Source organism: Rosa chinensis, chromosome 1 (genome assembly GCF_002994745.2).
Source record: "Rosa chinensis cultivar Old Blush chromosome 1, RchiOBHm-V2, whole genome shotgun sequence".
Taxonomy (NCBI): domain Eukaryota; kingdom Viridiplantae; phylum Streptophyta; class Magnoliopsida; order Rosales; family Rosaceae; genus Rosa; species Rosa chinensis.
The window spans coordinates 26,027,879-26,055,249 of record NC_037088.1 but is presented as its reverse complement, the minus strand read 5'-3'; the positions used below and the strand labels follow the sequence as shown (position 1 = coordinate 26,055,249).

At 38.2% G+C, this 27,371-nt stretch overlaps 3 protein-coding genes and 1 long non-coding RNA gene across 4 annotated transcripts; 2 read left to right on the top strand and 2 right to left on the bottom strand.

Annotated features, from left to right (window-relative positions):
- Positions 1-6,301: 6,301 nt before the first annotated feature.
- Positions 6,302-6,724, bottom strand: LOC112163901 (uncharacterized mitochondrial protein AtMg00820-like). Its single transcript, XM_024300166.1, has one exon. The coding sequence runs from the start codon at positions 6,722-6,724 to the stop codon at positions 6,302-6,304; it is 423 nt and encodes a 140-aa protein (XP_024155934.1).
- A 9,442-nt stretch (positions 6,725-16,166) lies between these two features.
- LOC112163894 (disease resistance protein RPP2B) lies at positions 16,167-19,690 on the top strand. The gene is made up of 3 exons (XM_024300158.2): positions 16,167-16,318; positions 16,996-18,306; positions 18,447-19,690. The coding sequence occupies exons 2-3, from the start codon at positions 18,019-18,021 to the stop codon at positions 19,047-19,049; spliced, it is 891 nt and encodes a 296-aa protein (XP_024155926.1). The 5' UTR covers positions 16,167-16,318; positions 16,996-18,018; the 3' UTR covers positions 19,050-19,690.
- Positions 19,691-19,961: 271 nt separating this feature from the next.
- On the top strand, positions 19,962-25,237 carry LOC112191665. Its single transcript, XR_005804891.1, has 5 exons — positions 19,962-21,513; positions 21,675-21,909; positions 22,016-23,347; positions 23,428-24,847; positions 24,954-25,237. It is a non-coding gene; the product is annotated as an uncharacterized LOC112191665 (long non-coding RNA).
- A 991-nt stretch (positions 25,238-26,228) lies between these two features.
- On the bottom strand, positions 26,229-27,318 carry LOC112163887 (NAC domain-containing protein 101). The gene is made up of 2 exons (XM_024300153.1): positions 26,884-27,318; positions 26,229-26,501 (listed from the first exon to the last, which is right to left on the bottom strand). The coding sequence occupies exons 1-2, from the start codon at positions 27,316-27,318 to the stop codon at positions 26,229-26,231; spliced, it is 708 nt and encodes a 235-aa protein (XP_024155921.1).
- Positions 27,319-27,371: the final 53 nt, after the last annotated feature.

Below are 27,371 nucleotides of genomic sequence, written 5' to 3'. Positions count from 1 at the left end.
ACTCCTTAGAATGAACCCCTTTGAGCCTACGTTGAAAACCTTTGTTTCATCACCCTCACTACCCTACCATGAGCTTAGTACAGGATATCTCTACCCTTGTCTTAGGGACTTAGTAGAGCATGACATAGTATGTAGGGGTGACGATGAAAGACAAGTGTGGGGTGGGGAAAATCCAAGAAAAAAAAAAAAAATTTTGCCGTAAAAATAAAAATGAAAAAGAAAGAAAGAAAAGCGGCAAAAGAGGAGGCAAATTGAAAAGAAAACTCTTGGGAAATTGTTGAACTGTGGTTTTGGACTTTCAAATTTGTAGAAGGCTCAAAGTTGAAAATTATGCCTTTGTCCATTCCCATGTTGGTTAGAGTGAAGGTTTGGCCCAAAACAATGATATTTGGTCTGCAAAAATGATGGCATAAGGTGGTCCTTATATGCTCTACTAGGTCCTTAGGATTTTTGTATCCTTAATCTTCATTTCGAAAACCCTAGCTTAGCCCCATTACAACCTGTTTTAAGTGCTGACTTGATCCTTGAGATGGGCAGTCTTTGGTTAGTGGAGTCAGGTACGCAGTCGAGCTTATGGTTTAGGTCCATTTGTGCACTTAGTCATTTCATGAGGTCTTTAAAAATTCTTCACAAAATGCGTTTATTGATGAAATATGCAAGCTGTTTGTTGCCTTACAATTTATTCTCTTGCATATACTTGAGAGTGAAGCTTTTAAGCATAGCCATTTCTGAGAGAAAAATCGAGAGTATGCCCTGTGAGTTTGGATTGGACTTGTTCGAAACATGCTATCATTCACTGTATAACTTAAGTTCTCCATATCTTGCTTAGTCATATGAATGTCACAGGTTTATTAACCATAGAATTATCTATGCAATTTTGATTAAGTGTTTAACGTGAAAGCCATGAGTTTGGAGTCTCTGAGACAACAGTTAGGGGAAGTAGAGTCATTTACTTGTTTTTTTGTTGAGTCGTTGTATTGTTTTGTATTTTTGTTTTACTAAGAGACTAGCAAAAGCTAAGTGTGGGGTAGTTGATAGGAGCAAAAAAGTGTGACAATATTATTAATTATGTGCCTCATTTTAGCCTTATTTCTCCCTTAGTTTAGTGTTTTGAGTCATTAAGTCATTTTGAAAGTCTTGTTGAGTGTTTGGAGTGAAATAGGCGGAAAAAGTAAAATTCATGAAAAATCCTAGCTGGATCAGGATTCCTAACTGTCAACTATTTTTGCGGTCTTTACATTTTAATTTCCCTTTATTTTCTCTAGAAAATTCTGATATTCTCTTGCTTGTTGTAGGAAACGTTGCCTGGTTGAACTCTTGGAAACAGCAATGATGGAGTCATAAAATAAAGCATTAAGATATTTGACCAAGCAATGAAGAAGGGAAATAAAGGAGAAAAGATGTTTTCAGTTGAGGAATAAAAGAGAAAGACGTTTCAGCTGGAAAATAAATAAGAGAAAGACGTTTTCAGTTGGGGAATAAAGGAGAAAAGACGTTTTCAGTTGAGGAATAAAAGAAAAAGATGTTTCAGCTGGAAAAATAAATAAGAGAAAGACGTTTCAGCTTGGAAATTAAAGGAATTGCCCCATTATGAGAGGAGTTAAGGCCATAAAGAAGACGTTTCAGTTGGGAAAGCCAACCAATGCTCCCCTATAAATAGGCAACGTCCAGAACTGAATTTGCATCACTTCCTGGCCAAAAACCATTCCAAGACTGCCCAATTCACTCCTTAAACTTCCATCACCTACAAGACCGTGACACCATCCATCCATCAATCTACAAAGCTCTAAGGCGCTGAGTCAAGGACGCTCCACCACTATCGTAGAGACGAGTTCATCACCGTGTTGCTAAGCCGCTGAGGAAAGCTTCAAAGTGTAACTATGACTCTACTTATAATTTTTGTTTCGGTTTTGTGTGTTTCAATTTGTGAGTTGTGTAATTGGAGACATGAAATTTTCAAAATATTTTTATTAATATTTTTGAGATTTTCAGTTTATTATTGAGTTAATTTTGAGAATTCTTTTATGATGCATGTTACAATCTTGTGCCCTTTTATGTGTTTTGGTAATTTTCAGAGTTAGGTTCATAAGTTTGCATGCTAGAATAACGGTGAGAGTTTTTGTGTGTTTGCTTAATTTTCCAAGAGTAATTGTTATTTGTTAAGACGCTGAGTTAAACAAGTAGCAATTAGTTCTAAAAAGTGGTAAAAATCATGCTTTAATGATTAAATGATTCTGGAAATTACGTGTTAAATTCTATGTGTAATGGTTAATTTGCACGTGTGAGTTGATTCGAGGGTTAGATAATACTACTAGTTAAGAGAATTACGCTGAGTGTTTTCGAAAATTAGTAGTATTAGGCTATTGGTAATGACTTTTCTGATCCAAGCCTACATTAGTACGAATCAGATAAATGGATTGATCCGCTGAGGCTTTTCATTTGGACTCTTAATTAGGCATTTAAGATGGGCACATTTTTGTAGCATGTTGAAATGAATTTTCTGTTTTTACACTTAGTAATTTCTGAGTGGTATTGGTCTAGGTTAGGGAAGTCGATCATTGTATATAGTTTTATTTGTTTTGTTTTTATTTTAAGTAGATTAGGAACCAAATTTCAAAACCCCCCATTTTATTCTTTTATTTGTTAATTGACCTTTTTGTGTAGGTGTACCCTACAATCCCCCGACTGAACGATCCCTGCTTATCCTATACTAACAACTACATTTTGCAGGGTTAAATTGTGAGGTTATTTCAGCCGCACCACTCCCCCTCAATCAAATCTCTTTTTGTATCACCGAATCAGATATGTAAGTAAGGTTTTAAAACTTAATTCAATTCTTTCTATCTTTGTGTAAATCCGATCTTTTTGGTATGCATGTTTAAAACCTTTTAATGAAGATAAGCATATCAGATCTATTTATCAGTAGGCAAATCAATTTAATTTATTCACAATGATATGAAATGAATCCTGCCATTAACTTAAGATTAGTGATAGTGATTCTCCTTGATCTTCTCTTGGTTGTCCAATCTTGCAGACTTCTTTGATTTTCTTTAAGCCTCCGAGCAAGTAGGAGAGATGAGCTCCTAGTACTTTGTATTTTCTGATTTCCTTGTGGCTTTGGGAAAGTCATGTATTGAATAGGGATAGTCCAATGTACTTACAATCTCCCCCTTTGGGCATTCCCATTCAACACTTGACTTTTTCACGTTTGAACCCCTGCATGTTAGATTTTACAGATAACAACAGATAGCAAAGATTTGCTTCTTGGATCAGGAATCAGTTTCCATCCTTTTCCAGATCCAAGTTGCCAAAAATAAATTTCACATGATATAGTTATAATAAGCATCCCAAATAGCCAAATAGTTTGTGCTTATGCACTTACAACCCCGCAAGAAACATAAATATTGTCCAACATGAATTAAAATGCAGAAATAACAAAAAAATGAAAAAGTTTTTCTTTACTTCTCCCCTTTGAATGGGAAGGCACGTCGAACTCCTCAAGCAGCTTTGTCACAATGTCCTAATACTCCTCGCTATCCATGGAACCCGAGCTCTCCTCCAATGCGGCTGCCTCCTGCACTGCAGTGGATGGACCGGGAGCGTCAAACCCTGGAGGGTGGCGCTGCATGTTCCGGATCTCCTTGGTGAGGTTGGATAGGGCATGATGAGTACAAACAAGAAGAGAATGCATGTCGTCCATGTCAGTAGTGAGACTCGCAATCCGCAAGTCAACCACCAGAATAGAGTCTGAAAGACCATCCAGAGATACAGGAGGAGGAGGAGGAGCATCAGAAGGCGCTCCAGGGGGAGTCGGAAGAGATTGACGAAAAGGAGGGCTACGACTGCGTTCGCGATGCATGCGAGGATGGAGGATACTGGCTCTGGCAGTGGCCTGGCGGCTCTCCTCAAGAGGAGGAAGACGCCAGTGGCCTCCAAGGTCGGTGGTGATCTTAGAGCGAACCATGATGAGAGAAGAAGAAGAGAAAGAACATGCAAACTTAGACAAACCAGAGTGAAATCCGAGAGAGACAAGAGAGACAATATATATCGGACCAGTAGGGTTAGAGAGAATCAAGAGACATATCGGTTGGGGAACTTGTTTTCAAGAAGAGCAATTATGACAATATAGGTTACCGAGATAGCCGCATGCAAGTAATGTCTCCCCCTTAACTTAGGCTTAATTAGTAAGGAAGGTAAATGGAACCAGATGGCAATCAAAGAAGGAAACGAAGGGACAAGAGATGCCCTTAATCAGCAATTAAAACACACAATCGTTTCCTGGGCTAAGCATCAAGGTAATGAATGCAGTTGTCATATCGAAAAGAGAAAATATAGCATAGTGGAAACCCAAGGAGCACTAATCAATTAATAAAAGGAACATATGTCAAGGTATCATCCACGATGTATTCCATCAACAAATAGAATTGGTCCTCAGTATAGACATGAAATAGTAAACTTGTGAACAAAGTGAGTATGAGCAGTATATGGGGTTTAGAAACATGTTCAGTGATAGGGAGAAGAAGTGAAGAAGAAGAACTTCACATATAGACTGAGCTCAGGAGATCTCCTAGGAGAAGTAGGAAACAGTGTTCCTAGATACTTATGTTAGTGGTGTCATAGACTTCGTTATTTTGTAAACAAGAACTCATGTAACAAGACCCGTCTCAGTAACTCCCAGATCAGACGATCTTAGGGTACTAAGCATAACAAGGATGCTCCAAGAAGAGGGTCTCGAGTTGTTTGAATTTGCACAATTTACTTACAAAAGTCACCTACTAACTCGTTTCTTGCAAACCTTGGAAAGTTCACCACAACCAAGACCTGATTACTTGAGTGAAGGGATATATATATATATATATATATATATATATTCTCGTTTTGTTCAAATCCTTGAAAGTTCACCACAACAAGGACCTGATTACTTTGAGAAGAAGGAATGAACCATCTGAGCATATTAAGCAAGAACCCTACTTCAACTATTCTCCCTTGACAAGGAACATGAAACGTGCCACCATATAAAGCTATAAGTGAAGTGCATAGCAAAGTTACATGATTCAGTGCCTAAACATGAGTACACAATTTATTTGTCTAGAATAAGGCATGGCAATAAAGGATACATAGCTGAAAATATGTGCATTTCACTAGTGACTGTGGTCAAAGGATACTAGGATCACAATTTTCTCAATCAACAGTGGACAGTCATTCTTATGCCTTAATGTTTAGAACATATTCCTAATGCATTTCTCAACATTGCAAATCAAGCAGTGTCAAGAGGCTTAGTGAACAAATCAGCAAGTTGACTTTCAGTGGGCACAAAGCTTAACTCAGGTAAATCTTGTTCAACTACATCTTGAATAATGAAATGATATCGACGATCTATGTGCTTAGTTCGAGAGTGTTGAATAGGATTTTTGGTGATGTTAATAGCACTTGTGTTGTCACAAAATATGGACAACTTACCTTGAGGAATACCATAATCCTTGAGCATTTGTTTCATCCAGAGCATTTGAGTGCAGCAGCTCCCAGCAGCGACATATTCAGCTTCAGCAGTAGATAGAGAGATGCAATTTTGTTTGTTGCTATGCCAAGCAAAAAGATTGTTCCCGATGAAGAAACAACCTCCAGAAATGCTTTTTTTATCCTTTAAGTTTCCTCCCCAGTCAGCGTCAGAATACCCTGCAATTTCCACGTTAGTGTCAAAAGTATAGAAAATGCCACAGTTAATTGTACTCGAATGATTCTTTTGACAGCTTCCAAGTGTTATTCTTTGGGATTTGCTTGAAATTGAGCACACACTCCCACACTGTATGAAATATCAGGTCGACTGGCAGTTAGATACAGCAAGCTTCCAATCATGCTTCTATAGAGAGTGGGATCGATTGATTTTCCATTTACATCCTCGCTCAGCTTTGTAGTGGTGCTTATGGGATTGTTAACCACTTTCTTGGATTCAAGGCCAAATTTCTTGATGAGATTCTTAGCATTTTGTTTGAGAGAGAAAAATACCTGCATCAAGTTGCTTTACTTGCAGTCTAAGGAAAAAGGTTAGCTCACCACACATGCTCATTTCAAATTCACTTTCCATGACAGATTGAAATTCATTGACAAGATATTTAGATGCAAAGACAATGTCATCAACATACACTTGGGCAATGATAATTTCATTTTTAGTATACCCTTGTCCCATAAAATGAGTAGAGAGCCTCTCATACCAAGCTCAAGGAGCCTGCTTCAGTCCATACAGGGCTTTCTTGAGCCTGTAGACATGATCTAAATTGTGTGGATCTTTGAAACCTGGAGGCTATTCCACATAAACTTCTTCATGAAGAATCCCATTCAGAAAAGCAGTTTTGACATCCATTTGAAACAATGTGAACCTGAGATGACATGCTACAGATAGGAGTAACCTAACTGATTCTAATATAGCTACAGGAGCAAATGTCTCATCAAAGTCAAGTCCTTTAACCTGAGAGTATCCCTGAGCAACTAGTCTAGCTTTATTTCTGATCACATTTCCTTTTTCATCACTTTTGTTCCTGAAAATCCACTTGGTTCCTATAACATTGCACTTACTCAGTCGAGGTACCAAGTACCACACATCATTTCTAGTAAACTGATTCTGCTCATCCTGCATAGCACTAATCCAGTTATCATCCAACAAGGCTTCCTTAATATTTTTGGGTTTAACGATGGACACAAAACCAAAATGGGATATAACATTCATGCTTAGTAGATTTTTGGTAACAAAACACAGTAACACATTCTCTTGACTTACCTCGGAGGGGCTTACCTGTGCTGCAGCTTTTCTCCTTGTTGTTGGTCCATCTGTTGGATTTCCGATGATATATTGACTGGATTAGTCTTTTTGAACTTGCTTAAATCCCCTCCTCTGGATGGGATCCGGTTCAAAAATGCTGTCAGGGATTTCCTCTTCCTCTTCCTCAGTTGTAGCTTCTGTGTTTAGTGGTGATGTGACAGAGGAGGGTGATGGATCTGCAAATGATTCTTCCTGTTTCACACATTGATCAATAATAGAGACATTAATGGATTCCATAACAATTCGAGTTCTTTTGTTGTAAACCCTATAAGCTCTACTGTTCAGAGAATATCCCAAGAACACACCATCATCACTTCTAGCATCAAATTTACCAAGGTGCTCTCTATCTCGTAAGATGTAGCAAGGACTTCCAAAAACATGAAAGTGTCCACATTTGGTTTCTTACCTTTCCACAACTCATAAGCTGTTTGATCAGTACCTGATCTGAAAAAGACTCTATTTATTGTATAACATGCAGTGCTGATAGCCTTAGCCCAAAAGTTTGTGCTTAGACCTGCAGCATGTAACATCACTCGAGCCATGTCCAGTAATACCCTATTTTTCCTTTCCACAATGCCGTTTTGCTGTGGAGTGATTGGAGCTGAGAACTCATGTGATACACCAAGCTCATGAAAATAGTTAGAAAAAGCAGCATTTTTAAATTCAGTACCATTATCTGACCTTACTCTCACTATGCTAGTATTAGATGACTGCTTCTTAATGATCAATTTTTTACTCAATTTTTTAAAAGACTCAAACGTTTCAGTCTTGTCTTTTAAGAAATTTACCAAAGTGTATCTTGAGAAATCATCCACAACTACTAGCATATAGCTCTTACCTCCAATACTTTCATATTGAGCTGGTCCCATGAGATCCATGTGTAATAGCTCCAATACATTTGAGGTTGTTGCAGAATTCACCACCCTGTGAGATGCCTTTGTTTGCTTTCCAATTTTGCAGTCCTCACATATCTTGTCAGTTTTTCCTTTTAAATTGGGCAAGCCTTTGACACATTGCTTGGAAGATAACTTAAGCAAGTCCTGATAGTTTACATGTTCCATCTTCCTGTGACAAAGTTCAAAGGTCTCCTCTGTGGATTTTACAGACAAACAAGGCTGCAAGCTGGAAGATTCATTAGCTTGAATATGATAATAGTTATCAAAAGATCTCTTACCTCCCATGATACCTTCTCCTTTCTGATTTAAGACCAAACATCTCTGTTTGTTAAACCACACGTCTTCACAGTCATCAGCCAAATGACTGACGCTAATCAGATTTGCAGTTAAGCCTTCAACGAATAAAACATTTTTAAGATTAGGTATACCTGGAGTGTTTACTGTGCCTCGAGCTAGAATATTAGCTTTCCTTCCATCTCCAAACGTGACTGATCCAGTTGTGTTTTCATCCTCAAAGGAAGTAAACCAAGTTTTGTCTCCAGTCGTGTGTCTAGAGCAACCACTGTCAACATACCAGAAATCTCGTCGCTTGTCTGCTAATGTAGTCAAGGCTACCAAACAAGTTGCCTCAATGTGAGAGCTTTGTTGAGCTTTGCTTGCACACGCGAAAAGATATGTATCATTAGTTTCATTAACATAAGACCGAAGACATTTACTTACATTTTCTTGGTCCAGACCTCTTTTCTTCTTTCAGTTTGAAGGTTCTTCTCAGATACAATTTCAGCTAGTCTGTTAATGAGTTCTTTTTGTTCTTTAAGCTCAAACTGTAGGGATTCAACCGTACATTTTTCTTATGAAAATTTTGAGTTTGAGAACCTTTCATTACACCTAGTTTTGATATGGCCTATCTTACCACAGTGATGACAAGTAGGAATAAAAGTTCTAGAGTTTGCGTACCTGTTTTGACCAGTGGGGGACTCTTGGTCAATTTTTACCTGAAAGTTTGGGTTTGATTGACCTTCTTTCACAACTTTGACATGATCATCAGTGGAGACTTCTTTCTTTTCTACAGATGGTCTTGATGCTCTTACGAATTTGGTACTTTTGGAATTCTCTCTAGTGTATCCTAACCCACAGGTGTCATGAGGAGCTTTTCCTGATCCGAGCAATTTTGTCATGGAACTAGAGCTGACATCAAACTTGGTGAATCTTTCTTGAGTCAATTTTAACTCATCTTGCAGAGACTCATTTTTGGCCAACAACTCCAAGTTCAATGCTTGTTGTCCTTTTACATCTAGTTCCAGCAATTTGATCCTGTTGAGATATTCATTCTTTTCTGTCTTCCATGTCAATAACTCTTGGTCACCTTGTAGATCTGCTAATTCACTCACATGTTTGCTTTTCTCTAGTTTCCATGCAGATTCTGAGGATTCCAATAGATGCTCCATTTTTTCCTTTTCTGTTCTCAGGAATTCTACTTCTTTTCCAAATTCAAGTTTCTAAGCAGAGTTGCCTTTGAAGCTTTGTAGAGTTGTTTGCAGCGGACATTTGTTTCATCATCAGAGAAGGCCTCGTCACTATCTGAATCAGGTAGAAGTGATGATACAAGAACCACATTTTCAACTTCTTGAGACTCATCATCACTCCAAGTTGAAAGAAGAGACTTGTTGTTGCTGTTTCCATGCTTCCTATTTCCACAGTTAGTAGAGATATGACCGTAGCCACCACATTCATAGCATTTAGGTTTTCCTGAGCGAGTTCCCTTGAAGCTTCCTTTTCCACTCCTACTAATGTAGTCACTACTGTTACCACTGCCGCTATAAGTGTTTTTTCTAGGAGCATTTGGACTTCTAGAGGAGTTCTTGCTTTTGAGAAATCTTTTGAATTCCTTTGTCAGTAGAGCAAGATCTAGTGTTTCTTCTTCTTCTTCTGTTCCTTTTACTGCCTTCAAGGCTACACCTTTGTTTTTCTTCTCAGGTTTTAACCTCATCTCATAAGTTTTGAGATTTCTGATGAGCTCATCAAGTGGATACTCATCAATATCAAATGAGTCCTCTATGCTGGTGACTTTTGAATGAAACTTTTCTGGCAGGGCCCTAAGTATCTTTTTGACTATCTTATCTTCATCAAAGGGTGCTCCCAGACTACGACACTGGCCAGAAATTTTAAGAATTCTACCATGAAAGTCATCCACAGTTTCATCATCTCCCATAGTCATGGTTTCGAACTCAAAGATCAATGCTTGTAATTTCTGTGCACGTACCTTTTTATTTCCTTCGTATGTTGTCTGTAGAAGATCCCATGCCTGCTTAGCAGTATCACAATGACTGATCCTCAATTTTTTCCGTTCAGATAGGGCAGTGAAAATGTTGTTCTTAGCCTTGAAATCTGCTTGCAAATCACGAACTTCTTCCTCAGTCCAGTCCTTCCTTGGTTTGGGAGTGGCAGTGGAAGAGCTTTCTCCTTTTGCTTTTACCATAGGGACAGTCTAGCCATTTTCTACAATATTCCACACATGTTCATCTTGAGCATATAGATATGATTTCATGTATATCTTCCACTGAGTATATTTTTCACATCCACCGTCGAACCATGGAGGACTATTTATAGATCCACCAGCAGCCCTATCACGTGAATGTTTCATGTTTCCTGGGATCACTAGAAAGGTCTAGAACCCGCTCTGATGCAAATTGAAAACACCAGAAGGAACAATGACTCAATGTCTAACAAGACTTAATAATCAAACAACTCATTTATAACGGACACAAGCTTTTGCCAACGCAGTGTAAACCTCACCACTGAGGAAACTTCACTGCATGGCTTTTAACGTAGCCAACATGAGAAATCAATCCAATATGAACCAATAGAGTTTACAGTACACAAGTAGAGTTGTTCATAACAAACACTTTCACTTAGCAATAAATGCTAACTTGTTTTATAACTGTTCTAACTCCTAACTAGATCAACACAATATTCTAGCCAATCAATCTTCCATCTTCTTTGCACTCACATGAATCACTGATCTTGAGAATGACTTATGAACGTGAGAGAATATGCAATAAAGTACATGAAACAAGCAGAGAGAGTTTTTAGAAACTGATTTGAACAACACAAGTAGTTCAAGAGAGAACAATTTTATGCATGAAAAAACTCTACCTCTAACTGCAGTTTCAAAACCTTTATAAGGGAGAAAAACTCCCCCTCAATCAAATCTCTTTTTGTATCACCGAATCAGATATGTAAGTAAGGTTTTAAAACTTAATTTAATTCTTTCTATCTTTGTGTAAATCCGATCTTTTTGATATGCATGTTTAAAACTTTTTAATGAAGATAAGCATATCAGATCTATTTATCAATAGGCAAATCAATTTAATTTATGCACAATGATATGAAATGAATCCTACCATTAACTCAAGATCAGTGATAGTGATTCTCCTTGATCTTCTCTTGGTTGTCCGATCTTGCAGACTTCTTTGATTTCTTTAATCCTCCGAGCAACTCTCCTACTACTTTGTATTTTCTGATTTCCTTGTGGTTTTGTTAAAGTCATGTGTTGAATAGGGATAGTCCAATGTACTTACAAAAACAATACAGTAGTAAGAACTACCTACTCAGCTATGTCTTTTCCCCTTATATTAGTTATTTCTTACTGACTAAGGTTTTAATATGGCCACTATACCTTATTTTCTTTTTAGGTTTTCTCAGACCAAAGTTTTGAATAAATTTCATCTTCTGATAGAAAAATAAATATTAAAAGAGAAAATTACATATAAGTGCATATTTGAATGTTTCTTTAGCTTTAAGGCCACCAAATATTTCTTGTTCTCATAAGGCCACTAGGTTAGAAATGATGTTAAATTTTGGATATAAATACCAACATATTTACATAAATGCCATTAGAGTAAAAAGTCAACAATCATTCTCTCTCTCCTCTCCGGTGAGGTCTCCGGCCGACCTTCGGCGATTTCCGACTGACCTCCAGCGACCTTTGGCGATGTCTCCGGCCAACCTCAGGTAGGTCTTCGGCGACTTCCGGCCACCTCTGGCGACCCAAAAGCTACTGTTTCTTACACTAAAAACTATTGTCACTAGCAACAAAAGCTACTCTGGTGAGATTTCCAGCGATTTCTGGCGAGGTCACAAAAGCTACTGTCACCAACAAAACATACGCTCCCCAAAATCAAAAGCTACTATCACCATCAACAAAAGCTACTGTCACCAAAACAAAAAGATACTCTCACTAGCAATAAATGCTATTGTCACCAACACTAAAAAACTACTCTCACCAATAACAAAAGCTATTCTCACAATCACCAAAAGCTACTATCAAGCAGAACAAAAACTACACTGACCAACACCAACACCAAAACCTTCTCCATATTCTGTGCAAATATTCGCTTCAAAAAAGAGAAAATAATATTCAAGAAATCATTCAAAATATACTAAACTCACAAAAGAATCATAACCTATAGAATAGAAAAGGAAGCGAATAACTACAGTAGTGAAGAACCAATTCAAATTCAACAAAAGAACAACTTTTATAATGATAAATGTAAAGGAAATCAGAGTGTTTCATTATTGATCTGTCAAGAGGTCAAAGCACTCCTCTAGCCCAGCTCAATCATTTCTCTTCCATCTTTATCAGCCCCTCAGGGCATTTCTTCACCAAAAACTCATGGAAGATGAAGAAGAAACTTCTGTCTGCTCCTCGCTTCGACTGCAACGAGCTCGTCTAGGATTACCACAGAATCTCGTTCCCGCCGTCTGCCAAAACGACGAAACTCCCGACAACAATTCGCTGCACCCGCGATCCAAGATCTGAAGGTTAACCCGTTTTGGAGAACCAAATGTTTTGGGTTAGGTTCGAGATCTACTCACCGACGACTATCAAGTTTTTTTCCTTAGCCTGGATGAAATCGGCGCTGGCGTCATTCTTGTCGGAATCTGTCTTGAAACGGGCGCCGCTAGTTGGACTAAGGCTCCTTGCTATGGTCTCCGGCGCTCAGCAGCCTTTGACCACCAGAATTCCGGATTTTTATAGGATCTACGAAGAGGTTAAACAAGAAAAGGTCCGGCTCCGGCTTGCTTTGACGGTTTTACTCCGGCCTGCTTTGAGTCCGACAACTGGACCTTCTTCCCCGACCTGGCCAGACGGCTCCGGTTGAAGAAACCCTAGAAAAATTGAAGGAAGAAAAGAAGAAGAGTGACGGTGAGAGGAAGGATTTCGCCAAAGAGAGAGAGAGAGATGATATAAATCGTTAGGTGGAAGGGTAAAAGCGTTAGGTGGAAGGGTAAAATCATCAGATATAAAATAATTAGAAGATGTAAGTGGCCTTATTTATACAAGACAAATTAGGTGGCCTTATAACTAATAAAAGTTTCAAAATGACACTTATGAGTAATTTCTAAAACAAAAAAAGCAGTCTAACACTCTAACCCTCACTTCTCTCGCTGACACTCTCCTTTTCTCCATTTTAGCTGCTCGAACCCTCTAGGCCTCTACAGTCTACCCATCTCTACGCCGCCAGCCGCCGCTGCCAAAGAGTTCACCAACAAGCTCCAGTTCGCCGACGGAACCCTCTACAGTCTACCCATTTCTCCTCTTTCACTTCTCGCAACTCTTCATTTTCAGCTTGTTATGTTCTCGCTGACGGGCTCCATGGTGAGTCATGCTTGTTCTGTTTCATTTATGTTTTCTTAGCTTTCTTTTTATCGATCTCTGTATTGTTTGTTTTCTGGGATTTGCGAACTGGTGGGTGTTTGTATTTTCTGGGATTTGCGAATTGGTGTTTGTATTTGGATCTGGGTTTTTTTTATTTTTCTGATGTGCAATATATATGGATTTATATATATATATGGATTTTTCTGAGGATATGAAGGGGCAAAGGAGCTAGATAATCTGTGGAGATGGTTTGATTCTGCACTTCTTTATGGGCTTCTGTTTCTAGGAAGCTCAGGGAATTGTTAGAATTGGAGTTTAGCTGTTGTTTAGTTCATTAGAATTTGGTTTTGTTGTGTTGGTACTATACTTTTCTTTTGCTTGCTTCATTAGAATTGGACAAGGCCACACCAACTAAAGACTTTTTTAGTTTCATGTAAATATTTTCTTTGAATTTGTAATATTTTAGTTTCAAGTAACATTGGATTCAACCTATTATGAGAATTGTGAGTCTAATATGTTTCAAAAAATGTGGATAGGGCTACCATTTGTCAACTTGAACTTGATGATCATAAGGTTAAACAATTCAAGGATGCAATTGAGAATAGCTACTGGTTTGAGTTTTTCATGGGTACGTTCTGCATATTCTCTTAAATTATCACAAGTACCGATTCAAATTAGATTTACTCAAAGTAGGATACATCTGGAAAAGAATTTAAAAAAAAATTAAAAAAAGAGAGTAATTGATTAGAAAAGAATTTTAAAATGAAAAAAAAAAAAAAAAACTTAGCGGTCTTAACGGGTTCCAACAGGTAACCCGCGAACCCGTTGGGCTCAACCCGTTATAACCTGTTATCTTAACGGGTTATAACGGGTTAAACCCGTTAAGACCGCCAACTCGTTAAGCCCGCCCGTAACCCGCCTGTGACCGTCCAGTTGCCAGGCCTATAGGTAGGAGTCTTAGAACAATAAGGAAAGCATAAGTAGGGAAGGCTCAAAATCCCAATACACTATTAATGGTGTAAGTCCAAGTTGTTCGAACTTCATCTCCATGCATTTTGATGCTTGATTTAATGCCTTTACCGGTAGGGATATTTAGAGGATGAACCTACTAAATCACAATTTTATAAATTGACCGATTAATGCTGCACTTAATTAGTATTTCTCGTTCTCAGCAGAAAGAGAAAGAAGTTATAAATTAAAATTAATTAAGAATTCAGGGTTTATCACTAAATGAATCTAACGATGTACAATATTTGTCCTCCTATATATCTTGTTACTCACCGCCATATTGATTATATAAATAATGTATGAGACTAACTAGTACCGGGTTTATGAACAAAGATTTGTACCTAAATATAATAGGAGATTATAATGAAATCCTTAAAATAAAATTGTTATAATCAGAAAAAATAAAATTGTTAAAATCAAAAGAGTTACTCAATTTCGGAAATATAGATGTTCCGTCACACACTTTATTCAAGGGATGTAATCCTGCAAGATTTCTTGCAAGCTTATTGATACTTACTAGTCTTTATCATCAAATGCACCAATCTATCAAGCTGGCCAACAACATTGACCAGAAAATAGAGAAACCTACTACATAAACTAGGAGTCTCGACCCTAATTTGTATAGAGTGTAAAGAGCAGATACGATCAATCACTGCGAGCTAGTGAGATTCAAACTCACTGTATGTTTTTTGAGAGTAAAGATAATTTTATTACTTATCTATGGTCATAAGGCATTTTACATCAATTGTTATCTCATACCAAAAGCCTAGATGGCACAAGTCACCAAACAATTGACCGGTAACCCTCATTGCAGATAAAATGAGCACAATTATTCGAGTCTAAAAACAACATGACCCAAACCCTCACAACCTACATCTCCTTCATAGTAAATCTAGTCACCTACAGACTTTAATTGGTGTACAACTAGAGATACTAAGAATTATGTCGGCAAAGACTCAAATCCAATTGCATGCAAAACAAAACTAGGACAGGATAAAGCCCACTAGATCTACCAGAAAAGGCCTAGAGAAAAATCTAGAAGAAAAAAAAAAGGTTTGTTGGAGCTCAATCATGGTCCAAAGGAGAATCTAGCCCAAGGTTGAAGCCCAACAAGGCCAACCCGACCCAAACCCATCTCTACCTAGTGTAGCATGTACGCCTGAGCAACAGCCAAGACCCCCATCGCCGCCGTTCCAAGGAACTCCACCTCCATCGAAGCAGATGAGTTTGGATGCCCATCAGGCCCGAGCCAATTGGGTATGGGATACCCATCACACCCCGCCATCTATTAGATGCCAACAAGGCCTCAACAACCTCCAACCACCTTCCTCGGAACTCTGCCGCGACCATCTATGCCGCCAACGAGGATCGAAAAGGGATGAAATCGGCCAACCAATGTTAGTTTCTTCCCCATCCAAAAATCCAAGAACCACCGCTGAGCTCTGTAGATCACCACCCGTCAGGCAGTGCCGCAACATCAGCGCGGCCAAAGGCTGGCAGTGACATTGGGTCGCCGCCAGACGAGCACTCTTGAAACACTAGGGAAGACGACTATGACAGAAGTTGTTGCGGCTGGAGAGAAGTAGGGTTATTCAATATCTTTAATATTATTTTGATAATAGAAATTCAAATGCTCAAACCCACACTACATGTTAATGCAAACTGAGGTGAAAATATCAAAATAGTTGAGCAAATGACAATATTGAGGAGTACCATAAGTTATAAGCAAGAAGGCCGATGATCATAAACCTCCCCCAGCAATTAAGCTAACCGAAGCCCATCACCCAGAGACAGCCCAAGACCATTCTCCCATTTCTCAATGGCTTACACAGGTCCAAAACCCTTTCTCTTCTCTCCCATTCCTCTCTCCTAGCCAGTCTCAGTCCTCCTCTGGTGAGCCTAGTGCCATTTCTGCTGAGCCAATAATACTAATAGGTATGGTCTTTTCTGCTTCTATTTCTATCAACTTTTCACTTGGGTTGTTTTTGTTTCTCAAACTTCACCGATTTGTTTCTCTGTAACAATCTATGAAACGCAAAAATTTATAGAGAAGGCTTTATCTTCGTTCAAATGAATACTGGGTTTAGTGCTAAAGGTTGAGTCTTTATGTATTGTTCTTCGATTTTCTTGTTTCTCTGTGTAATTTGAAGTATAAATTGTAATTGTGGTTTTGTTTGTGTTAGATCTTTTATCAGGAAAAAGGTTTAAGCTTGCTGTTGTAGTTAAGTTTTTACCAGAATTATGGGTAATGCTGTGAGCAATTGGAAAGAGTAAGATTGGGAAGTTTCTGGTTCAGCGTCACCTTATGTTTCCCTGATTGCTAAAATATGATTTAGTTAGCTGTATTTGGTTGTTGAAGTTTGAAACTTTGGATATGACATTGCTTTTGGAATCGGTGTAATGGGTTTCCTAAGACTATTGCTGGTTGTCTTGTAGATGCAAGTGTCTGAAATTGGATAATGTTATGGACACTTGATTTTGAAGCCAGTCTAAAGTTTTTCATATCTTGTGAATTATGGCAGTGTTGTATTTGAAGTTGTGGATGTAATGGTGGTTTTGCATTTGAGTGGTGGATGAAGTCAATAGTGATTTCTTACTTTGTTGTAATGCAGGCAGTGATTGAGAAATTAGGCATTGATATACTGTGCTGAAGAGCTTTAGTGGGTTTTCAGAAAATGATAGGAATCTTAAAGATTAAGCCCCTAATATCTACGCTTGAGTCTTCTTCAAGCCACCAGTTCCTTCAGAGGTGCTCTGTGAGTGGGACTGCAAAGGGTAAGTCGAAGACGAAAACTGCAGCGCCTTTGAAGCGCTCAAAGATAACTACGAAAAAAGGTTCTGGAGATGGTGCTCCTAAAGGTGCAGAGGAAATTCATGTAGTGCTATGTATGCCTCAGAACTCTCCAGAAATAACCCAAGCACGTGATCCGTTTTCGTGACTTGACGACCCATGACGGGACCGGACCGGACCGGACCGGAACTCTTCCAGAGATGCCAAGCAAGATAAAATACTTGGGTTTAAATGAAACTGCAACTAAAGAGTTGCCTTCATCAATTTGGTCTCTTAAAAAACTTGCTAAACTGAATCTTTCTAGCCGTTCAGGCATTAAGAATCTTCCAAGAAGCCCTTGGAGGCTGAAATGCCTGGCATTTCGTGAGAGTGTATCTGTGGGACCATTTCAGTCGTACTGCAAGATAGCAAACAGCTTGTGAGGCTCCCAGCCGGTATTTATGAGTTAAAATCTCTGAAGAACTTGTTCTCTCTGGTCGCTTTAGAATCAAAAAGTTCCCAGAAGTCTTGGAGGTAATGGAATGTCTCGAGTTTCTTCGTGTACATAATTAAGAAATTGTAGGGGTACCCTCATCAGTTGAAAATTTTGTCGGGCGTAAAACACTATAGATATCTTCATGTGGAAGCCTTGAGTTTGTCCCCAACAGCATCTACAATTTAAACATTCTTGAGCATTTCTCAGTGACTTACAGGCTTCATGAAACTGAAAAGATTGCCTCCCATGTCAGTGATTTTGTGCCCTTGATATCTCTAGACCTCAGTGATTGCCATTTTTTAGAAGAAATATATCCCTGATGGCCTCATTGGCTCAACCTCATTGCAAAGACTAAATCTAAGTGGAACCATGATTCAGACCATCAATCCAACAATCAAACAAGTGTCTAGGCTCAAGTATCTGAACACAAGTAACTGCAAGTGCCTTCAATCTTTGCCAGAGCTCCCATGTCTTCCAACTTTGGTGGCAAATGGCTGCCCATCACTGAAGACGGTGTCATATCCAATGACTGCATCCACACGAGATTTGAATCAGAGGCATTCATTTTGTGCTTGTATAAATTTGGATGAGAATACAAGAAGCAACATGATGGATGATGCATGGGCTGCATGGCTCAGAATTGGGCGAATGGCAACTTTATCTCTTTCTCTCTCACAGATACACACACAGAGGGTCTCACTAATATTAAATCGGAGTAGATTCCTCTGCTTTCTAATGAATGAAAAGCCTTGACGAGTTCGATAACCATGATGTCTATAACTCTATATATTGTACAGGATCATCCATTATATGGTACCGTTACTCTAATATGTCCGGGAACTGAGATCCCAAAGTGGTTCAGCTGTGAAAAAGAGGGATCTTCAATAAAAACCAAGCTTCCTCAGCACTGGTCTGATGATAAAAACTGCTTGAGATTTGCTCTGTCGGCTGTTTTGCCATTCTATACAGCATATTCTGTCACACTTCAATGTGAATGCAATCTCACAACCAATAATGAGCGAAGCCATCAACTTACTTTATTTCATTCTCATTGCCATAAAACCAGGCTTGATGGCCTCAAGGATGAACATTCAGATCACCTGTTAATGGTGTACAGATCCCTTTCACTTCCAGATACAGCGAAATGGTCCACTCAAGTTTCTTTTGACTTCTCTACTAAACTTGATGGTCAGTTCATTGAGGTGAAAAGTTGTGGTGTGCGCTTTTTGTATGTCCAAGGTCAGGATCATGATTCTCTGAAATTTGAAGTCATTGATACAGAACAAGCTACTAGTGGAATTGGAACTTCCAGTGAGTCTGAATCTGGTGAAAGTGAAACATCTAGTGAGTATGAATCTAATGAAAGTGAAACTTCTACTTGGAGAGCTTTCTTTCAATGATGCTCGGAAGTTTTATCATTAAATAAATTCCCAAAAGCAAGGTTTGGCAACTGCATAATGGAATATTTATTTGCTGTCTATCACAACTACATTTCTACATTCTGTATTTCTTTGTTCTGTTTTGCACTTGTACAGATGTCCTAGAACTTGAATTTCGTTATGCAGTAATCAGCTGTCTCTCAACCGTCAATCTATTTATTGACTCTTAATCAGTGTCTTATGATCTAAAATTTACATCTACTGAGGTATATCCTTCATGAAGTAGCACTGAAGATCAAATGTTATTTTATCATTTTTATAATTTGTAATTCCATTGATTTATGTCTCACAGGAATTTTTCTATTTTCCCATCTTCATCTATTTCAAGTGAAATTGCAATTTTGACTCCAAAAACTTGTTTCTAAAGTGATCCCATTAACTCAAATGATAACTGGTATGCCCAATCAGATGACCACAACACACAACCAAACCCAAGGACCTGAATTATATACAAGCACCAAATATCAAGATATTGAAGCTATTCCCTGTGTAGTTAGGAGTCCCAAGGAAAGCACTTGTCCATTCCATGTGTAACGGAAACCATCAAGTCTCAAGAACCAGTCAGCAGTCACTTTCTTCTCAGCAAAATCTACTAAAGCCGATAAGCTTATTGCTGTTACCACTAACGTAATAGGTACACTTCTCAGTTTCTATGTCTCTCTATGTAAATATTCACTTGGATGTCTCTATTCCGCAAATTTTATTTACTGATTTTTTTTCTGTGTTTCTCTTATTATTGGCTTATTGCTTTTCCGAACATTGCATTCGTTCTAACTTATAAGCAAGAAAATTCAATGCTTCAAATATCCAATTTGCATAATGAACTGATTAGATGCTATATATTTCTCATTCACCACTCTGTTTATCTTGTATTTTCCACATTTAATCTTGTGAAACTTTGTATAAATGTGAGAAAATTTTTAGATTTAGTAGTGGAGATTACTTTTGAGTTTATTGAAAGATATTTCAACCACTTAATTGTATGTTGAGAAATTATGCACGGTGGGTTAATGGATGGAGACAACTCTTTTCTCTCTACAATGTTTTCTACTTAATTTTATATTAATGACAGTCGCAGGAATTGAAATATAACGCAACGAAACTGCACAGAATGTCAGCAATGGCGGCTATTAGATTATTGACAGTGATTAGTTTGAAAATAACACAATTTTGCACAGAAAGTCAGCAATGGCAGCTATTAGATTAATGACAGTGATTACTGGTTAGTATGAAGTATATGAATTATTGACATAGAGCCTAACAAAAGTGCTTGGAACTTCACTCTGGTTTTTTTGACGTCTATGTGCAAGTTCTTGATCCAACGGATAAGAATGCTTAAATTTTTGTGCAATTACACATCAACCTGCAAGCTGACTTTTAGATCAGCAAAATCTCTATGCCTCCTTTCTCCAACAGCCTCATCTCTGTTGTTTCCACATTCAAGTGTTTATTCTCATATATGCTTTGAACAACTCCATTGTATATGTTGCAGAAAGCCAATAGTTGCAAATCATAATCACATGTTGTTTAGTTTGAGTTATTGAATAATATGTTAAGAAAGTGCTTGGAACTTTTCTGGAGTTTCTTCTTTTTTATCTTTGCATGCCACCAAGAGTATTGTCCCGAGATAAGAAGTTCCTAATTTTTGTGGAAATCTTTTGAGAAATGGACTTCTTGGAGAATTACTATGGGACAGGAATTTAGCTATCCATACTCCAACTATAGGTGCTTTTTACAAAGAGAGGCTCTGCAGTACAAAAGTCCTTGTTGTTCTTGACGACGTGAACCATTCAAGCCAATTAACATTTTTACTTGGAGAAGTTTCATTTGGAACAACTCGAGATCTAGTGAAGGAAGTAGCTGGCCATGATGTTAAGATATACGAGGTGGAGGAATTAAATGGTGTTGAGTCTCTTCAGCTCTTCCATTCAAATGCTCGCACACATTCTACAGAAAATCCAGAACTTTTAGAGCAGGTGGCAGATCATGCTGCAGGAGTTCCATTAGCCCTTAAAATTTTGAGTTCATTATTCCTTCAATGCCAGAGCAAAGAAGAACAGGAACTTTTGTGGAGAAATTGAAAAGGTTTCCTGATGATGACCTTCAAAATGTGTACGGAGCAAGTTTTGATGGATTAAAAGGAAATGAGAAGGAGATATTCCTTGATATAGCATGTTTTCACAAAAAGGAGAAACTCTGTGATGCAAAAAGAATGTTAGCTGCCTGTGGTTTATTTCCGGATGTTGGAATTAAAATTCTCACTGATATGTTTCTCATATCAATTAAAGACAACTGCATACGGATGCACGATGTGATCCAAGAAATGGGTTGGGAGATAGTCCGAGAAGAATGTACTGAAGAGCCAGGAAAACGCAGTAGGTTGCACAATGGTGAGGACGGCTGTCATGTATTGAAAAGGAAAATGGTAAGAGCTCAATGCATTGACTTTTCTTTTGACAAATCTTATGAATTTTCAGTGGATAAAATAACTAGCTAAAAGATACTATTTTCTAAAAAACTAGTTAGATGGATTTTCACAAATTACTGTAGCTTTGAGGTTTTCTTTTCTTTTCTTTTTTTCTTCAGGGAACTGCCAAAGTACAAAGCATTTCCAGCAGGAATTGTGTTAACACAGTAATGTTGGATCCTCAACCAACATCTTGATGACAAGGCAAATCTAGAGTATCTGCCTGATGCCCTTCAATATCTTTTTTGGCATAGTTGCCCTTTGAAATCTTTTCCATCAAAGTTTTCTCCAAACAATCTTGTTGAGCTTCATATGTCCTATAGCAAACTCAAGAGAATTTGGAATAAAGGCCAGGTATGCTTAAGTTAGTAATTAAATGCATTAAATATAGTGTATGGATAAGTTATATTATTCGGGTTTTAGTTATTCTTGATTTCCTTTTCTCTTTAATTTGCTACAGAATCCTGATAAGTTGAAAAGGATCGATCTTAGTTTCTCCATTTTCCTGGCCGATGTTGGAGAGCTGTCAAATAGTGTAAACATTGAGAGTATAAATCTTCTAGGCTGTAGTAGTTTGGTTCAAGTTCCGGATTTGTCAAAGTGTGTATACATTAAGAGTATAAATCTCCTAGGCTGTGCAAGTTTGGTTCAAGTTCCAGACCTGTCAAAGTGTAAACATTGAGAGTATAAATCTTCAAAGCTGCGCAGATTTGGTTCAAGTTCCTTCATACTTTCAAAAGTTTACCAAGCTTACTTATCTGAATTTGGGATGTTGCTCGAAGATTAGTGTTCTACCAAAGTTACCAAGCAAGATGGAGTTCTTAGATTTAAGTGAAACTGCAGTAGCAGAATTGCCTCCATCAATTTGTTCTCTTGAAAAACTTCTTAAATTGAATCTTCATGGATGCAGTTCCATTAAATATCTTTCGAGCAGTCCATGGAAGATGAAATCCCTGAATTATCTTTCTTTGAGCAAGACATATATAGAAACGGTGCCCTCGTCATCGTTCAAGTGTATGATTGGGCTCATTTCAGTTGACCTGAGTGATTGTCATTGCCTCGTCAGTCTCCCAACCGACATTTGTGAGTTGAAATCTCTTCAGAGACTTGATCTCTCTCGTTGCTGTTGTTTCACAAAATTTCAAAATTGTGGAGCCTATGGAACATCTGCAGTATCTTAATTTAAGAGAGACGAAAATTGAAGAGCTGCCGTCATTGGTTGGGAATCTTGTTGGGCTTAAGACATTAGATTTATCTCACTGCACAAGCCTTGAATTACTCCCAAACAGCTTCTACAATTTAAACCTTCTGGAGTGGTTCTCACTTGAACGCTGTTACAAGCTAAACAAATTGCCTCTCTCGTTCATTTTGTGCTCTTTGGTAAATCTAAACCTCGGAAGCTGCAAATTGTTGAAGAGATTCCCGATTGCTTTACTAGCTTTCCCGCACTGCAAGTGTTAGATCTAAGTCACACCATGATTGAGACCATACCTCCCAGCATCAAACAAGTTTCAAGGCTCAAGCATCTGTTCCTAGATGGTTGCGAGTGGCTTCAATCTTTGCCAGTGCTCCCATGTCTTCTGAAAAATTTGGGTGCAAGTGTACGAGACTTAAGACTGTGTCGGTTTCAGTGACTGCACAGACAGAAGGTTTGGATCAAATAGTTTCTGAGAAAAAGAGGACCGAGAGACGTACATATTATGGTTGCGATAGTTTGTATAAAAATGCAAGGAGTAACATAATGGATGATGCACACTTCAGAATTATGCGAATGGCAGCTGCTTGTAATCTTGTAAGTCTCTCTCTCTCTCTCTCGTTGAAATGTTGAATAACCAATTAACCATGATGTTTATATATGGTATGTACCTGCAGAAACGTTTATCATCTGGTAAAGTAGAGTTAATGTGTCCGGGACTAAATGAAATTCCGAAATGGTTTAGCTGTCAAATGGAGGGATATTCAATGAATATTAAGCTTCCTCTATATTGGTCTGATGATTCAAACTTCTTGGGTATTGCTCTCTGCTCCATTTCTGCAATCCATGAAGATCTCCATCATCCTGAGTATCAATGTGAGATGATTCTCAAAACCAACAATGGTGAAACCCATAGTGTCAATTTGGGAAGTAGCGAGCGCTTCGAGACTATGGACCTTAAGGGTGAAACAGATCACGTGTTTGTGTGGTATAATAATAGTCCATGAAATTTCAGATGAAGCAAAATGGTCTTTGGAAGCCTCTTTTGACTTCTATATAGAACAGAATCGTGAACGGTCAAATAACGTGAAAAGGTGTGGGGTCTGCTTTCTGTATGCCCAAGGCCAAGATGATGATGCTCTGAAATCTGAAGTCATTCGTCCACAACAACTTACTACAACTAGGAGACGCCGCGGCCGCTTTGAGGATTATGCTAGTGGAAGTCAACTGTTTTGTCACTGCTTTGAGGATGATGCTGGAAGTGAAACTTATGGTGAGTATGATAGTGTCAATATTCAAACAGTTCCCTCATCATCATTCATGTGTATGACTAGGATCATTTCACTTGACCTGAGTCTCAGCCTCCCAACCGACATTTGTAAGTTGAAATCTCTCGAGAGACTTAATCTCTGGTTGCCGTAGATTCACAAAATTTCCGGAAATTGTGGAGCCTATGGAACATCTTCAGTATCTTAATTTAAGTCCGACGAACATTAAAAAGCTACCCTCATCGATTGGGAATCTTGTTGGGCCTAAGATACTAATTTTAACTTCCTGCAAAAGCCTTGAATTACTCCCAGATAGCTTCTACAATTTAAATCTTCTCAAGTGGTTCTCACTTGAGGGCTGTGTCAAGCTAGAAAAATTGCCCGTCTCCTTCATTTTGCGCTCTTTGATAAATCTGAGCCTCAGAGGCTGCATATTGTTAGAAGAAATTCCTGATTGCTTCAATAGCTTTCCCACATTGCAAGTCTTGGATTTCAGTGAAACCATGATTGAGACCATACCTCCCAGCATCAAACAAGTTTTTGGGCTCAAGTCTCTGCTACTAGATCAGTGCAAGCGGCTTCAATCTTTGCCAGTGCTCCCATGTCTTCTAGAAGAGTTTGATACAGGAGAGTGCTGGAGACTTAAGACAGTGCCAGTTTCAGTGACTGCACAGACACAAGGTCTAGATCAAGTACTGTCTGGGAAGAGGTACGAGATTCATTCATTTGTTGGTTGCGTTAATTTGGATAACAATTCAAGGAGCAACATAATGGATGATGCACACATCAGAAATTCAGAATTATGCGAATAGCAACTGCTTGTAATCTTGTAAGTCTCATTTATTTGTAATCAGAGCAGTAGATCTCTGCTCTTTGGTAATCATGCTTTCACGAGTTTACTAACCATGATGTTTATATATGGTATGTACCTGCAGAAACGTTTATCATTTGGTAAAGTAGAGGTAATATGTCCGGGAAATGAAATTCCAAAATGGTTTAGCTGTCAAACGGAGGGACCTTTAATGAATATTAAGCTTCCTCTGCATTGGTCTGAATGTCTGAAGATTCAAACTTCTTGGGTATTGCTCTCTGCTCTATTGCTGCAATCCATGAAGATCTCCATCATCCCAAGTATCAATGTGAGATGATTCTCAAAACCAACAATGGTGAAACCCATAGTGTCAATTTGGGAAGTAAAGCGCGCTTCAGAACTATGGAGTCATTTGAGCATGTATCAAATAAACATAGATTTTTTTTTTTTTGTTAAGGGTAAATGGAAAATCTCTCCACAGTATAAGATAAAGAATTAAACTAAAAAAAAAAAGATGAAAATAGCACCCAAAATCTATGAAAGACCATTTCAGCTAAAAAAAAGATGAAAATAGACAGTTCTGTTAACTCCTTGAGCTCAGTGCAACTTAAAACTCCACGTGACTTCTCAAATACTCTCTTTGATACCATTCTCTCGTAATTTGAATGCTGATTTTTTCAATGAATGAGGATTATCTGCTCTGGAAACAAATACTAAGAATTTACTTGGAGAACTAATATCAACCAAAAGCGAGACAATAAACATCAAGAGACGTCTAATGGCTTGATGTAGTATGAATATCATTCTTAAATTTCCCTTCTATGACATGTCAGGCCTTTTGAATCCACATAAGGGGAACAATATTTGATTAGTATGTTTCTCTGACCGAAGGGCAAACCACACATGATCTTTTAGTAAAAAAAAAAAACGAAGATTTCATTTTCTTGATGTAGCTGGTCAAAAAGTGGAGGAAAATGACAAACGACAAAAGGTTGGAATAGAGAAAATTATGGTCAGCAACATACTAATTTGACTGATGAACCTGCTCCAAAAAGGCCGGTCGGCAAGTTTGATGCCATTCATTGAGAATAGAACAGCTTGGAGATGCATCTAATCAACTAGAATGAAACGCTCTAGTATTCTATAATCAAGGTTTCTGCTTTGATTTGTCTTTCTTTCTTTTTTTTTTTTTGAAAGGAATTTGTCTTTCTTTTTTTAAAATTTTTTTTTTTAATTTCCTTTTTTAGGAAAAATTTCTGCACTTGATTTGGATGAATTTCCAGTTCTCAATGTCCTTATTCAAGTCTCTTGCTACTTTTGTCATTTTTTTTTTGTACTAAATTTGTTAATTGTTTCTAGATTTTAGGGTCATTCCATTGAAGGCTATTCATTCATTGTTTCAGTCCAGACAAGCTAAGAATGCCTGTATTTCAGAACTCGAAAACTGACAGTCATCATCATCGTATATATCATCAGTAGTCAAGCCAAAGAATGCCTCAACTTCAGGATCAAAATACGCATATGAAGTATCATTAGGAGAATTAGTAATGGAATTATTAGTCTCGTCGACCTGAACAGTTTGAATCTGATCATCACTAGCAGATAACGGTTGACCAGCTGAGGCCGTGAGATCATCATTACTGCCCTCCTTCTGAACCTCAACAACCTCAAGCTGATCATCAGTAACAAATGATGGAGCAAATGAAGCCATGAGATCATCAGTAACAAAGATGGAGCAAATGAAGCCATGAGATCATCATTGCTCTCCTGCTGATCATCAATATAACAGAGCTCATCGATATCAAACAATATTTTAGATTGATCAAACTGCTGCTCAAACAAGTGAGAGGTAGAGGGCAACATTAGTTGTTGTTTTTGTTTAGGAGGTTCCATTTTTTTTCTTTTGAAAGTCTCTGTCTTTGTGTTTATATCCTCCTCATCCTCACTGAATTTCATCTACCTTTTGTTGCTAGTAATAATGTGGCTCTGATTCGGAGGAGCAGGAGAAGTTGGGGTGGAAGTTTTCTGGGGTTTTTTCTGAGGGTGCAGAGTACGAGATCATTGTGAGATGTGATCTCGTACTCCTGCATCAACCAAGCCCCATTTTGATGTGGATCAGATCCACCCTCATACCGAAATTCTCTCTTAATTCCAACAACACTATCATCAGCAGCAACAACATTTTTTGAATATTGGGCACTCCATGTTCCCGATCCCACTTTTCTATCAAATTTTTTCGCTTTGGGATTCAATTTCTTGCGGTGAGTAAAGAAATACAGAGTTTCTTCCTCTTTCATGTTGTTGGATTGGGCACGGAACATGTCCCAAATCAGCCAGGGCTCATTTTTGCCATAGAAGTCAGGGCAATCAAGGATTGGACTCGAGCGAAACTGATCAACCATGGCAACCCGGTTGTGGAGGTAGTAAGCCACCAATTCCAGGTCTGTAGGATGAAATCTGTAACCAACTGGGTAAGCACCCGATGCCATCATTTTTGAGAATCAATCAAAGTTTCTTTCTTTGGCGAATTGGGGAACTTGAA

Bases quoted from the DNA above. Each gene is read 5' to 3' on its own strand.
- LOC112163894 (XM_024300158.2), top strand. From the start codon at position 18,019: ATGATTCAGACCATCAATCCAACAATCAAACAAGTGTCTAGGCTCAAG. The intron at 18,307-18,446 runs TTATCTCTTTCT...TATATTGTACAG, and splicing joins GAATTGGGCGAATGGCAACT to GATCATCCATTATATGGTAC.
- LOC112163887 (XM_024300153.1), bottom strand. From the start codon at position 27,318: ATGGCATCGGGTGCTTACCCAGTTGGTTACAGATTTCATCCTACAGAC. The intron at 26,502-26,883 runs GTACTCTGCACC...ACTGATGATCAG, and splicing joins TCACATCTCACAATGATCTC to CTTGAGGTTGTTGAGGTTCA.
- LOC112163901 (XM_024300166.1), bottom strand. From the start codon at position 6,724: ATGAATGTTATATCCCATTTTGGTTTTGTGTCCATCGTTAAACCCAAA.